General features: G+C 39.1%; 1 protein-coding gene across 2 annotated transcripts in view; it reads right to left on the bottom strand.

Annotated features, from left to right (window-relative positions):
• WAPL (WAPL cohesin release factor) overlaps nt 1-15539 on the bottom strand; it is a 108451-nt gene that overhangs the window by 12366 nt on the left and 80546 nt on the right. For both annotated transcript variants that reach the window (XM_008149063.3, XM_028156814.2), the window contains exons 10-17: nt 15357-15468; nt 14895-14992; nt 13400-13476; nt 9925-10100; nt 9476-9591; nt 7964-8128; nt 5592-5799; nt 1886-1974 (exon numbers count right to left, since the gene is read on the bottom strand). In XM_008149063.3, the coding sequence (XP_008147285.1) occupies nt 1886-1974; nt 5592-5799; nt 7964-8128; nt 9476-9591; nt 9925-10100; nt 13400-13476; nt 14895-14992; nt 15357-15468 (1041 nt within the window). The remainder of the gene's footprint in view (nt 1-1885; nt 1975-5591; nt 5800-7963; nt 8129-9475; nt 9592-9924; nt 10101-13399; nt 13477-14894; nt 14993-15356; nt 15469-15539) is intronic.

The raw sequence follows: 15539 nt of genomic DNA on the forward strand, positions 1-15539 counted from the left end.
TACAAGGGAGTACCCATACGACTGTCAGCTGATTTCTCAACAGAAACTATGCAGGCCAGATGGGAGTGGCAAGAAATATTCAAAGTGATGAATAGCAAGAACCTACAACCAAGATTACTCTACCCAGCAAAGTTATCATTCAGAATTGAAGGGCAGATAAAGAGCTTCACAGATAAGAAAAAGCTAAAGGAGTTCATCACCACCAAACCAGTATTATATGAAATGCTGAAAGGTATTCTTTAAAAAGAGGAAAAAGAAGAAAAAAGTAAAGATAAAAATTATGAACAACAAATACATATCTATCAAGTGATTCTAAAAATCAAGTGAATTCAAAATCTGAGGAACAGAATAAACTGGTGAACGTGATAGAATCAGAGGCATAGAATGGGAGTGGATTGATAATTCTCAGGGGGAAAGGGGTGTCTGTGTGGAGGGTATGGGAAGAGACTGGACAAAAATCATACACCTATGGATAAGGACAATGGGAGGGAGGGAACCGGGTGATGGGGAGATAAGGGGGGGGAAAAAAAGGAGAAACAATTGTAATAATCTGAACAATAAAGATTTATTAAAAAAAAAAAAAGAAGAAGAAAGAAAGAAACATACAGGAAGAGGCCACCTTTACCTGCTCGGTACATGGCCCTGAGGGGAGCTAGCAAAAGAACGACAACATACAGAGGACAGTAGAGTCTAAAGACAGAAATTATCCAAGTCCTTGGTATTACTGAGGCCAGACTCTTCCACCTTGAGCCAGCTAAGCATGAGTTTTATATTATGCTCTTTTTTACTTCAACCAAAGATATGTGAATTGATTTATCATCCATTAGTCAAAAACGTTCTCATTAAACCCAATGTACTATCACTTGGAATGTACCTTTAGAAGTTCACCAAATATTCAAAATAGTCACGGGAATGTAAAGTACAGAATAGGGCCCTAGCTGGTTTGGCTCAGTGGCTTGTTACTGAAGGGTCCCAAGTTCAATTCCAGTCAAGGGCACGTACCAAGTTCCCTTAAGGAGCCTTAACGAGCAATCAGCAGGGACCTGAGGCTACACCCTCCCCCACCCCCATGGGGCTTGACAGGGGACCTTCAAGGTGCCCTTCCCGTCCTGGCGCTGGGCTAGAGGACCTCAGGCTGCTCCCCCAACTCCAGCACCGGGCCAGGGGACCTGAGGCTATGCCCCCTGCCCGGCAGGGCTTGACAAGGGTGGGACTGGCCAGGTCTGGATCTAGCCCAATGAGGGGGGGGGGGGGGGGGCAGGGGACAGCCAGGTCTGGATCTCACGTGATTTTGAGGTGCATGTGGGTGGGCGGGAACTTGACTCTGGATCCCATGGTGTGCCCCAGACTCTGACAGGAGGAAGGTTTTCATATATATTTTACTAATTTTCTTTCATCTCTGACACTTCTATTATAAAGAAAGGGCAAATAGTAATCTTAAATTATTTCCTCTAATTAATCCCCTTTTAATGTGCACGAATTTCGTGCACCGGGTCACTGGTCCATATATATAAAAGCCTAAGCAACCCAATGACCAGTCGACCAGTCGCTATGACGTGCACTGATCACCAGGGGACAGACACTCAATGCACAGTATTGGGCTTTCTCCTGTCTATATTGGGCCTGCAGGGATTGGGAAGAAACTGGCTATCCGACATTCCATTAGGAGTCCCAGATTGTGAGACCCTATCGGTGCACGAATCTGTGCACTGGGCCTCTAGTACAATATGATTGCAAAATAATGTTTTTAAAAAGTTCACCACATATTTGAAAGTTTTTAACATGAGGGGGAAAATAGAGTAATATATAAGCTAATTAAATAATGGTATGAAGCTGCCACAATGGAATCTTTTCAATACACATAAAATAGTGAACTCTTACTTACGGGACTCTCCTGGCAGAGACACCCAAGAAGCAGTGCTGTGTACGAGGCCACAATGCAATCCTCCATATGTTTGCCAGCATGCTGAAGGGCTAAGAATAAACAAAACACTGTAACAGTATATCAAAAAATAAAACCCCACAAATCCAACAACTCAGTTATCGTTTCTTCAAAACTATTAAACATTGATAAATGATGCTAGAAAAATGAGATATCCACACAAATTAACAAAAAATAATAACTCAAGTGGAAGATAATATAAGAGCTAAAACCATAAAACTCTTAGAAGAAGAAAATACAGAGTAGTCCTGGCCAATGCGGGTCAGTGGTTGCAGTACCGTCCAGTACACTGAAAGGCTGCAGGTTCGATCTCTGGTTAGGGCACATCCAGGTTAAGGATTCCATCCCCAGACAGGGTGCATACAGGAGGCAACCAATAGATGTCTCTCTCTCTCCCCTTCCTCGCTCTCTAAAAATCAATTAAAAACGTATCTTCAGGTGAGGATTAAACTCAAACAAACAAAAATCACAGACTAAATCTTTGTGACGTTAGGTTAGCAAATAGTTTCTTCAACATTAAAACCACAAATGATGAAGTAAAAAAATAGGTACTTTTGTATTTCAAGTTACCATATACCATCAAGAAAGTGAAAAGACAACCCTCAGAATATATCTGCAAATCATATACCTAAGATCAGGGGCAAATATCCAGAATAAAGAATGTGTGCAGCAAAAAAGACAAACTGATTTAAAACATGGACATTTGGCCCTAGCCGGTTTGGCCCAGTGGATAGAGTGTCAGCCTGCGGACTGAAAGGTCCCAGGTTCGATTCTGATCAAGGGCACATGCCAGAGTTGCAGGCTCGATCCCGTGTGTGCGTGCGTGCGTGCGTGCGTGTGTGTGTGTGCGCGCGCGTGCGCGCGCATGAGGCAGCCAATCAATGATTCTCTCATAACTGATGTTTCTTTCTCTCTCCCTCTCCCTCTCCCTTCCTCTCTGAAATCAATAAAAATGAATTAAAAAAAACAAAACAAAACAAAACAACATGGGTATTTGGATAGATATTTCTCCGAAGATATATAAATGACCATTAAGCATGTGAAAAGATGCTCAACACCATTTCTTAACTAGGGAAGTGCAAATCCAGTGACATACACCTTTACTCCCACTCGAATGGCTGAAATAAGAGACACGTAACTCTAAGAAACTGAAATCCTTACATGTTGCTGGTAGGAAATTAAAATGGTGCAGCCACTTTGGAAAACAATTTGGCAGTTCCTTAAAATGTTAAACATAGAATTAACAAATAATCTAGAAATTTCACACTTGGGTACATACCCAGGAAAATTGAAAATATACATGTTCACACAAAAACTTGTACATGAATGTTTTAGCAGCATTACTTATAACAACCAAACATAAACACAAACCAAATTTTGTCCATCAACTGACAACTAGATAAACAAAATGTGGTATACACATAAATGGAATACTATTTGTCTATAAAAATGAATTAGGGCCCTAGCAGGTTTGGCTCAGTGAATATAGTGTCAGCCTGTGGACTGAAGGGTCCCAGGTTCGATTCCGGTCAAGGGCACGTATTTAGGTTGCAGGCTTAATCGCCAGCCCTGGTCAGGGTGCAGCATGTGGGAGAGGCAACCAATCGCTGTCTTTCTCTCACATCAATTTTCTCTCTCTATCCTCCCCATCCCTTCCACTCTCTCTAAAATAAAAATCAATGGAAAAATATGCTCAGGTGAGGGATGAATGAATGAATGAATAAATACAAAAATAAAAATGAATTAGGTACTGGCACATGCTATGACATGGATGACCACTAAAACATTATGCTAAGTGGAAGAAACCAGTAACAAAGGGCCATATTGTATGATTCCATTTATATAAAACTAGAGGCCTGATGCACGAAGACTCGTGCAAGAATGGGCCTTCCTTCCCCTGGCTGCCGGCATCGCCTTCGCTCCAGACAGGAGCCACCTTTCTGCCTTCCCATGCTGCCCAGAGGCCTGGAGCGGCTGGGGTGTCCTGCCCTAGCCCCAGCTGCTCGGTGCCTGTGTATGCAAATTAACCTGGCATCTTTGTTGGGTTAATTTGCATACCCACTCCTGATTGGCTGGTGGGTGTCGTGAAGGTACGGTCAACTTGCATCTTTGATTAGTGTAGATGTCCAAAATAAGCAAATACAGAGACAAAAATAGATTAATAATTTCCAGAGGCTATGGAGTGGAGAGTAAGGGGTAATTGCTCTTTGTAGGTATGGGATTTCTTTGGGGGGGGGGGGGGCTGATGAAAATGTTCTGAAGTTAGACAACCTTATGAATATATTGAAAACTACTCAATTATTTACTTTAAAAGGATGAATTTTTTTATATCCCCCTCCCAATTTATATGTTGACCTCGGGATATGACTGCACTTGGAAATAGGGTGTTTGGTTTAAAAGGTAGCTAATTTAATTGAGGGCATTAGTGTGGGACCATCTAATATGACTACTGTCCACATAAGGAGAAATTAGAACAAAGCACACACAGAGGGAAGATCATAAAGACATAGATCATCTAAAAGCCAGAAAAGAGAGGCCTCGGAAGACACCTTGATCGTGGGCTTCAGCCTCCAGAACTGTGAGGAAATAAATCCTGTTGTTTAAGACACCGAGTTTATGTTACTTTGTTATGGCAGCCCTCACAAGCTAATATTTATCCCAAATAAAGCAATTATTTAAAAAGACTGCTAAGTGCCCTATCTGGTTTGGCTCAGTGGATACAGTGTCAGTCTGCAGACTGAAGGGTCCCGGGTTCGATTCCGGTCAAGGGCACATGCCCAGGCTATGGGCTCGATCTCCAGTAGGGGGAGTGCAGGAGGCAGCCAATCAATGATTCTCTTTCATCTCTGATGTTTCTATCTCTCTCCCCCTTTCCTTGCTCTCTGAAATCAATAAAAACATATTTAAATATAAAAAATAAAAAAGACTGCTAAGCAATAAAAAATGTTATGCCAAAGGAAACACCAAAATTAATAAATGAGAAAATAAAACAGATTTCTTACAATATCAGAACTAACGACATTAGATTTGGAGAGCATGGGCACAAGAGAGAGAGGAGACTCAGAATCCAACACTGTGGTGCTTGCTTCCTAGCTGGGTGAAGATGAACATATTACTTAAATTTTGAAACTTGAGTGACATGAAATAACAACTGGCTATTTTGCAGAATTTGCATGAATCAAGTATCATAGTTCCTGACAACAGTAGATAATGTTTGATTAGTGAAGCCATTACCTTCAGTATATTCCTTACTGTGTTTGCCACCAACTACGTATACCATTTGAGAACGATAACTGTAATTTATGACAATAGATCTCAGTACATAAAGGGAGAACGATAAAATAATCTCAAAGTTTCAAAACTAAAAACTTTTAGGGGTCACAATGTTCAGCTGCTTCTCTTTACAGAGACGTAAGGCTGGCCCCGGAAGGAAAGGCACCATTCCTCACTGCACATGTGCTGTCCTCACTGCCAGCGTGCCAACCAACGCCTGTGCGCACTGAGACAGCAAAGCTGTGTGCACTGAACTAGAGAGGCCATGAAGTAGATCAAATAAAAGATCATGACAACACATGAATTAAAAGTATGTCTGGAGAAAAAATAAGCCATCATTGAATTTTCTATGTCAATACACTCAAAATAAATGTACCTTTATTGAGGTCAAGTTCTTCCTCCTCCTCCTCCTTCTTATGTCTCTCTTCTGCACCATCAGTCTTTTCTGTTGATACCCACTGTATTTCTCCACTTGTTTCTTGCCACTCTCCACTCTTATCATGCTGAGTGGTGGGAGTATCTTTGATCAACTCATCTGTTTTACTTTCTGCCAACTGGGCTGCTCGCTCTCGCTCAAGGAATAGCTGACAAAAATTATTTTTGAAGAGATTAAAAAAGAGATCACCAACCAACATGTATGTAGCCAAGTATAAAGTTCTATTTGTTTTTCACCATCACTAATCCTGAGAAGCAAGTTGTATGATAAAAAGGTTAAGTATCAATAAAAGCCCTTGTTTGGTTATCCTTGCTCCACATCTTATGAAGGCCAAAATGAAAGGGCTGGTTTGGCTCAGTGGATAGAGTGTCGGCCTGCGAACTGACAGGTCCCGGGTTCGATTCTGGCCAAGGGCACATGCCTGGGTTGCAGGCTCGATCCCCAGTGGGGAGCGTGCAAGAGGCAGCCAATCAATGATTCTCTCACATCATTGATGTTTCTATCTCTCCCTCTCCCTTCCTCTCTGAAATCAATAAAATATATATATTAAAAAAAAAAAAGAAAGTATAAATGCTGTTGGTATTCAATCAAGTAAATTAAGTGTCTACTAATGATGCAGGCAGGCATTCTGTTTGTAAGAATGAAAATCTCAGTACTTCCTTTAATTTGAATAACAATGACAAAAAATTCAAGTAAAAAAAGCTATAAACTTGAATAATTAAAACAAAACAGCCCTAGCCAGTTTGGCTTAATGGATAGAACATCAGCCTACGAACTGAAGGGTCCCAGGTTCAATTCTGGTCAAGGTGCATGCCCGGGTTGCAGGCTCGATCCCCAGTAGGGGGCATGCAGGAGGCAGCTGATCAATGATTCTCTCTCATCATTGATGTTTTCTCTCTCTCCCTCCCTCCCACTTCCTTCCTCTCTGAACGCAATAAAAATATGTTTAAAAAACAATACAAAACAAAACCCCAAGCAGAATGGATGAATTAACTGAAAAGAAGAACAATGAATAAAACTACATCATACTAGGTAAAAGCAACATGGCTTCTTTAAAAGAATACAAAAACCAGTAAAAAGTAAAAAGTTTCAGAGAAAAACTCAGAGCTGAAACTCTACTAATCATATTAAAAATGAAGTGCAATTGTCAATGAAAGTGCACAGGGAAAATTCAAAAGGGAATACCCTGAACCTCCTTGCCTTCACTTTCCTGATCTTCCCTGGGTGGGTACAGTACTGAACATGCAGAGAGCACTGAACATAATGGTATGATTTGGGGAAAACCCAAAGTTACTAAAGACAACTACCTGATAATCAAATGCAAAGTAGACCTCAGAGATTTCTTAGTGTACAAAGAGTGGTCTATAAAATTTAATGCCTTAAAAAATAAAATTCAGGTTTTGTATAAAGCAGCATTTCTTAAAATTGGTTCAAGGATCCCCAAGATCCTTTCAGGGAGTCCATGAGGTCAATGACATTAAGAGGTCAAGTGACTTCTTTCATTCTCTCTGAATATACAGTAGAGTTTTCCAGAATGCACATAAAAGCTCGTGTACTTATATTATTGCTCTAGTGCCTAATGGTATGGGTGCCCATGTTTCACAATTTTCTTAGTTTTGATTTCTAAATCAGTAAGTTTGGAAAGACAGAGCACATATAAACAAAATACCTTTAATTTTTAAGAGTATAAAGATCAAAATGTTTGAGATGAGAATGATGGGCTCCTAACTGCAATTCAGGAAAAGATCAAATTGTTGTGGATTACTTTTGAGGGCACAGTTCAAACATTATTAGTTTCAAATAGGCCAAAAGAATTAACAGGTTAGTTAGCAAAGGCTTCAGAAACAATGAAAAGGATGGTTTATTATCACTTCTGCATATATGCAAACTATCATTTAAGGAAATGACAAAGGCAGCTAGGAATTTATGAGACTGGAAAAAAGTAAAAATTGTAATGTCCACTGTTGTCAAGAAACAAGAGGTGGGGCTGAAGGCTGATTCCTAATTTGTGATTAAAAATCTATTTTTGACTCATAAACAAATATGCCTTGTTTATGCTTTTCACTAACAATGCTTAACAATGCTTAAGGAGTGATTACAACTGTTGAAGACAGTCAGCAGAGAGAAAGTAAGTAAGGGTATTCATTCTGACCCAGTGTATCTCTCACTGAACTGGTGAGAGTGGGAGCGAAGTGGGGGAGAGGGGGCAGGGAAAAAAGGAAAGGAGGGAGGGGAGACAAGACAGAGAGAAGTGCAACTGATAAGGAAGTTGGAAACATGCAACAAACTGAAGGTGTTAAGTTATTGCTTACCTGCACTAAAGCCTGAACGGCATGAACTTGTCCAGCTATCCTTAAACTGTCATCTCCTTCTCCACTGCAGAAGGAAGAATCGAAAGAACACGACGTTTCCATGTTGACAAGACAGTGCCGATTCCGAGCACTATATTCTACTAAATTTATCAGTAGACCTAGGCCCTATAAAAATTAAAACATGCATGTTACCACAGGTGAGAATTAAAAGCAAATGAACACAATATACATCACTTTTACTGGTAACTAGAAACCTAATCAGTGCCCTACCATCTACAGAATAGTTAAAAACTAGTATGTAAGATAATGGTCTTCCCAAAAAACGATGTCACCACTTTTTAAAAATCTTCACCTGAGGATGTTTTCCCATTGACCTTAGGTAAGTTGAAGGGATGGAGGGAGGGAGAGAGAAACATGGATGTGAGAGACATATAAGACTGTTTGCCTCACACACACACCCCGACTGGGCCTGAAGATCGAACCTGCAACCCAGGTATGTGCCCTTGACGGTGAATCGAACCCCCGAGCCTTTGGTGTGGGGGCAGACACTCTAACCACTGACCCACACTGGCCAGGGCTTGATTTCACCACTTTTTTAAAATCTCCATTTTTTAAATTCTTATATTTATTATTTGTACATAGGGCCCTTCACAGCTCTTTTGTACAATAAGATCATGTTCATAAGGAATCTACTGAAACCCACAATATCTATATACTAGAGGCCTGTTGCAAGAAGAGATTCGTGCAATAGGCCTTCCTTCCCTTGGCTTCCAGCACCGGTTTTCCTCCGGCACCTGGGACTCAGGCCTTCGCTCCGGCCAGAGTCTGCCTTCTTCATCTTTGCTGCAGACTCCGGCCAGTTTGTCTTCACTGCTCTGCTGCAGACTCCGGCCAGAGTCTGCCATCTTTGTCTTCGCTATGGCACTCCGCCCCTGTAGATCCCTTCGCTCCCCGCCCACCCTCTCATAGTAGGCATCCTGCCCCGCCTGGCCACTCCGCACCTGGAGCAGCTGGGCGGCCGCCATCTTTGGCCTTCTAATTTGCATACTCCCTCTGATTGGCTGTGGGCGTAGTGGAGGTACGGTCAATTTTACATGTTTGTCTATTATTAGGTAAGATATAAAAGCCTAAGTGACTGAACAACTGGTCACTATGACGCACACTGACCACCAGGGAGGAGACGCTCAATGCAGGAGCTGCCCCGTGGTGGTCAGTGTGCTTCCGCCTCTGGAGCAGCACTACCAAGTGGCGGCGGCACAGGAGCGGTGCCCAGCCAGGGCTTGGGCTCCTCCCCAGCCGCCTGCCACTTTGCACACTACTACATCCCCCAAGGGGTCCCGGATTGTGAGGGCACAGGCCAAGCTGAAGGACCCCACTGGTGCACGAATCCGTGCACCAGGCCTCTCGTATCCAATAATTGGTTCTAATCCCAAAACTAAGATGAAGTTTTCATTATCAACCAAGCACATAATCAACCAACTACTCATTTCTGAAATAGCTGCTTGGACTCACTAGCACTCGAATATCAAATCTCTGCTCCTGAGGTAGGTACTTTGGAACCTGAAGCACACAGTTCATCGCTGTGCCGATCAAGCCATCCTGTTCTCCTGTTTTGGTGCTGCCCCACTCTAAAACAGAAAACAGTGTCAAAGTGTTGCTGGTTCTTCTTCATGATACCAACAACCAACAAACATTAACAAGAATATGAAACGTTAGAAATGTATAGCTCTTTCTTTTTTGAAACACATTAACTATAATATTTCCAAGCCAAGATACCAGGCTGGTTCTAAAATTACCAACTCCTAAAAGCAGTTAAATCTATTAGTATACATGAATAAGTGAATTACATGATGGCAATTAAAAAAAATCACTATATCAAGAAAAGAAACAAGGGTGTAACTTATTTTTACATGTAAATAAACAACCTTCCAGGGAGAATCTATGTAACACACGTTACTTACCATTGTCGTTAGTTAAATTGAGCAGCACCCCAATAATGGCCCGCATGCAGTCTTCCACGGCTTTGCCCACGTGGTTAGTGACATTCTGCTGAGGCAGAGGCTTGCTATCAGGCAAGCATATACTGTTCTCAGCACGGTTATACTGCTGAATCAATTCTTCACAATGTTGCAATGCTCTTAAGAGAAAACAAAATGTAGACTATTATTCTAAACAAAAAGAGTTAAATTTAAAACTTCTTACTTGGGCCTTAATGTTTCAAAATCTGTCATATATGCTGCCATATTAACTTACTTTCCTATCCCTATGTTATACTGTATTACCTAGTCAATCATGTACCAAGTATGTCTGGTATCACAATAGCTGCTACAGTTGATTTATTTTGGGAAAATTTGATAATTTAAAATTTTCTAGGCCAAGTTAAATTATAAATTCTATACAGAAGTTTTTATCTCTATTACTTAACAGTTGTCCCCCATTTTACCATTCTTTCCAACACAAATGACTACAACCCTTCTCCAAACAAGCTAAAGTTTTTAAGAGTTAACACTAGACACTTCTGAATTTCACTCAGATGTTTTTTAATGCATGTTCTTAGCAGATAGAGAGTATTATTTATATTAATACTGCACAATAAAATGACCTTGTATAGATGGGTATTAAATACTTCATAAATGTTAGAACAAATGACAGGTCATTTAACTGATGTGTCTCCTGGCAGAATCAAGGTATCAGCTGTACTGAAGGATTCTCAAGATGCTACCCAAAATAACAAGTACATTGAATGCTTACGCAGGTATAATATTTATGAATACTCTCCTTAAATCACAAAGTCCATTAAAAAAAAACGTCTATGATGACAGATGATGTAAGCTGTCTGCTGATATGCCATGCATTATATATCACACAACACCCTTGAAGAAAACTGTACTATATCTGTTCCCCCTCTAGCTGCCTTTGGTTAGGACGGTATTCCTCATGCCTGATTTATAATAATGTCTTACGTAGATGTTTAGGGATGTTAGCCAGAACTACTATGCTGTTATGGTTCACTCAACTGCCTTAAGTGGTACTGAGCTAAATCACAGTTTGAATTGAGAGGTGGGTGAAGAAAAGTAAGGTATATTATTTAATTTTTCAATATATTATCCCTGCATTTATCAGGGTTTTACAGAAAAGTTTAAAAAGCCAGATTAACTGTAATATTTGTTGGATCTTTCACAAATATCCAACTCTGACCTCTACCTCTACTTCTAAGACATTTGACACAAAGGTCCTAATTACAACGAAAGAGCTAAAACCTGTCCTTATCAGGAGGCATGAAACATATAAGAGACATTTTAAAAGCAACAGATTTAACTTGCAAGAAGACTCCCTTTTTAACAGAGTAAAAAAAGCTAGAATACATGCCTTAATGGTATGAAGTGTGATACAAAATTTACAAAATACAAGAGAGATGGAGAAGAAATTTACAGATTAAGAAAATCGATTAGAAAATACTGGAAATTGAATACTGACTGGACATAATATTAGGCAATTAATAATTTGTGGGGTATGAAAATAATAATGTGGCTATATTTTAAAGAGTCCTCTTCTATATACTTAAGTATTTATGAATGAAATGATAAATTTGTGGTATGCTTCCAGATAATCTAGAAGGGGGAATGATAGGGTTACAGATGGAAACAAGACTGGCCAGGATTGATGATGACTCAACCTGAATGATATGTACATCAAGGTTTATAAACTATTTTGTCTCCTTATGTCATGTGTGATATTCTCCCGAATAAGAGGTTAAAAAACAGATAAACTTGAGTCAGGTAGTAAGTGGGACTTTGTTACTATACTAAGGACTTTGAATATATGTGCAAAACCAGTAAGTAACTACAGAGATTTGCAGTTTGAGATTATTTTTACAAAGCATAGATATATCTATGCTTTGTAAAATATATATTTTGTAAAAAAAAAAATATAATATATATATATATATACATTTTTAAATATATTTTTATTGATTTCAGAGAGGAAGGGAGAGGAAGAGAGAGATATAGAAACATCAATGATGAGAGAATCATCGATCGGCCGCCTCCTGCACACCCCCTACTGGGGATCAAAACCCCGGAACCCAGGAAGGTGCCCTTGTCTGGAATCGAACCTAGGACCCTTCAATCCGCAAGCCGACACTCTGTCCACTTAGCTAAACCAGCCAGGGCAAAAGCAGAGATTTGAGGACAGTTAACCCCCTGTGGTGTTGTATTGGACAGGCTAGAATATCAAGAGTTAGGACAGAGAGAGCAGGAAGAGGCTGCTGCACTGGGGTGACAGCATTAGCCTAATGTCATGAAGTGGGGCTGAGTGTGTGTGGAATGGGGGAAGAGGCTACATACAGATCTGGGGGGAAGATAAAAACAAAAGGGAAGAGGAGGGATAGTGATGTTTATTCATAATAAAAATAAGGCTGATACTTAGTTTTACTATATGCCAATAATTGTTCTAGGCCAGTGGTCGGCAAACTGATTAGTCAACAAAGCCAAATATCAACAGCACAACGATTGAAATTTCTTTTGAGAGCAAAATTTTTAAAACTTAAACTTCTTCTAACGCCACTTCTTCAAAATAGACTTGTCCAGGCCATGGTATTTTGTGGAAGAGCCACACTCAAGGGGCCAAAGAGCTGCATGTGGCTCGCGAGCCGCAGTTTGCCGACCACGGTTCTAGGCTTTATGCATATATATTAACTTTTTAAAAAATTAATCTTATTGTTGAAAGTGTTACAGATATCCCCTTTTTCCTCTGACTCCCCTTCTTCCTCTCCCCTATATTAACTCTTTTAACATATATTGTTCATAATACATACAACATACAAGAGACATTTAAAAATCATTTTTAAAGTTTAGAAATATATTTTATACATACTAATAAACATTTTAAATGTTATAATTTAACATATAACATGTATGTTATTATTATTTTTAAAATATATTTTATTGATTTTTTACAGAGAGGAAGAGAGAGGGATAGAGAGCCAGAAACATCGATGAGAGAGAAACATCCATCAGCTGCCTCCTGCACACCCCCCACCGGGGATGTGCCTGCAACCAAGGCACATGCCCTTTGACTGGAATCGAACCCGGGACTTTTGAGTCCGCAGGCCGACGCTCTAGCCACTGAGCCAATCCGGTTTCGGCCATGTATATTATTATTTTTATTATAACAACAACCTTGAGTAAGTAGATACAATTATTAACCCCCCTCTGAAGAACTTGTAGCAAGGATCCACTTGTAAAAAGCTAGGATCCACACTCCAGTCACTCTGGCTCCAGAATCTGCACGCCTAACTTTTATTGGACTGTACTGCTTCTGGTACACAGAATTCGACACACGAGGTGTTTTATGGAGGAAGAGGATACAACAGTATTTTCTTTAAGCCAATCTAAATGCTTTAAATAAAAAGTGTAATATTTCAGAAAAACTTACTTAGCTGATGAAACAATGAGTTGTGAATCTTTATATGCTATCAAGTAGCTTTGATTCTCTGGATTATGCACTGTTACCTAAAAGGAAAAAATTTGAAATGATTGTGTCAATCCATAACTTCAGTCATTCACATACAACACACTTATAACTAGTGCTCTAAAAGACAAAGATGAGAAAATTCAGCCCTTGTCATGTAAGTAAATAACAACCCACATGTTCCTGCTTTCAAATAATAAAGCTATCGCTTTATTACAAAGTTAAAACATTACCATTACAATTGCTTGCTCATAATGTATTCTGTGCTATACATTCACTGTAATGACTTACCAAGCACATTGAATGTCAGAAAAGAGCAGTCTCTAACTTATACACAAACTAATCAAGTTCTTAAATGGATTCATTTAGAATTAAAAAAATATATACAGGATTGGGTAAAAGTAGGATTACAGTTGTGAGTACACAAAATAGTTTATTCTTGTATTATTATTAGTTGCATTTTATTTCCATACAAACAACTGTAAACCTAGCTTTGCCTACCTCTGTATATCTGTTTATCAAATGTACTTGAAGTACTCTAGAACAGAGAAGGAACAATTTCAACTATGCCAAATTTTTTTTTTAAAGATTTTATTTATTGATGAGAGAGAGGGGGGAAAGGAAGAGGAACATTGATTTGTTATTCCACTTATTTATGCATTCATTGGTCGATTCTTGTATGTGCCCTGACCAGAGATCGAACCCAAAACCTTGGTGTATTAGGATGGTGCTCTAACAACTGAACTATCTGGTCAGGGCCAAAAAGTTTTAACTACACTAGATTATGTCCCCACTGATGGTTCAAAAAGAACTGGCTACTCCAATCTGATCAATACACAATCTATGCATCCTGCACTTCACTGGCAGCATAATTTCTCTTAACTGGGTTAAGTTATTCATTAAAGGGAAAGAACAAATATACTTATTATGGCACACAGTTCAATAGTACCATTCTTCAACACCAAATATTAAGAAAATTCTTATTAATTAAAAGAACAAATGAACACCTGACTGCTTTTTACTATCATTTTCCCTAAACAAGTTAACATAAAGGGTGTCCCAAAACAATGTGTACACACTTTAATAGCTGATAGTTCAATTTTGAAAATGAAATGTATTTTAACAAACACTGCCTTTATTCAAAGTGTGTGAATACAGTTTTTTGGACACCCTATATATTAAGTAGAATTCCACATTAAGGAAAGAACAATAACATTTGGCAATATAAACAAAACCAACATGCAAGGTTTTGTATGGAGCAGCAATATACATATTCTTAAAAGACTAAACTGCTCATTTAACTTGTTCATTAACAATGGTTGCTCAAAGAATGCATCACAATTACAATTTGGACTTTTTAAAAAGTGAAACTCTAGAGATACATAATATAAATTATTTGGCAGTCTCATAAACACAATTCAGATTAAATAATTTTCTCCAAACAGTTGTCTATACTTACACTTTCTAGAACTCGTAAACATCTCTCTGCTCCCCATAATGAGGCTACTAGTTTCTCTTCATCCTCATCTCTACTGAGATGATCCACACACTCTTTCACTAGAAGAAAAGAAATGGATGTGTACCAATTAGCACGTCTCAGCACCTAAGTACCTGCCCCCTTCACGAACATTAAAAGCCAACTAACTGTACACATGCTGTGGATATGCTGGAACCTCTCTGACATGAATTATTCTAAGTTTTATACTATGAGATGTTGAAATGTATGAGACTCTAATTTATTGTAATTATTTTCTTTCCATTACTTTCCAAGCATTAGTGGCATTTCCTATGAAAGAGATTTGCAAAATCTACTAAAAGAACAGATATTTTCAAGTGATGAAATTATTTTCAAAATATGTAAATAAAATATATTTTTCATCCTTTTAAATATATGAAAATGCTATGAGTATATTTATCATACCTTTATCTACAATATGATCCAGACCACCCAAAAGCCGGAGTTCTTCTTTAAACCAGTCTCCTGCTCGTTTAGAAGTAAGGGATAGTAACGTCTCCATAGCTAAATGCCCAGTCTAAAAATCAGAAGTACCATTAATGAATCTTTACTTTTAACAATGATTCTGAGGCAACAATTCCAGAGGTT

Source organism: Eptesicus fuscus, chromosome 17 (genome assembly GCF_027574615.1).
Source record: "Eptesicus fuscus isolate TK198812 chromosome 17, DD_ASM_mEF_20220401, whole genome shotgun sequence".
Lineage (NCBI taxonomy): Eukaryota > Metazoa > Chordata > Mammalia > Chiroptera > Vespertilionidae > Eptesicus > Eptesicus fuscus.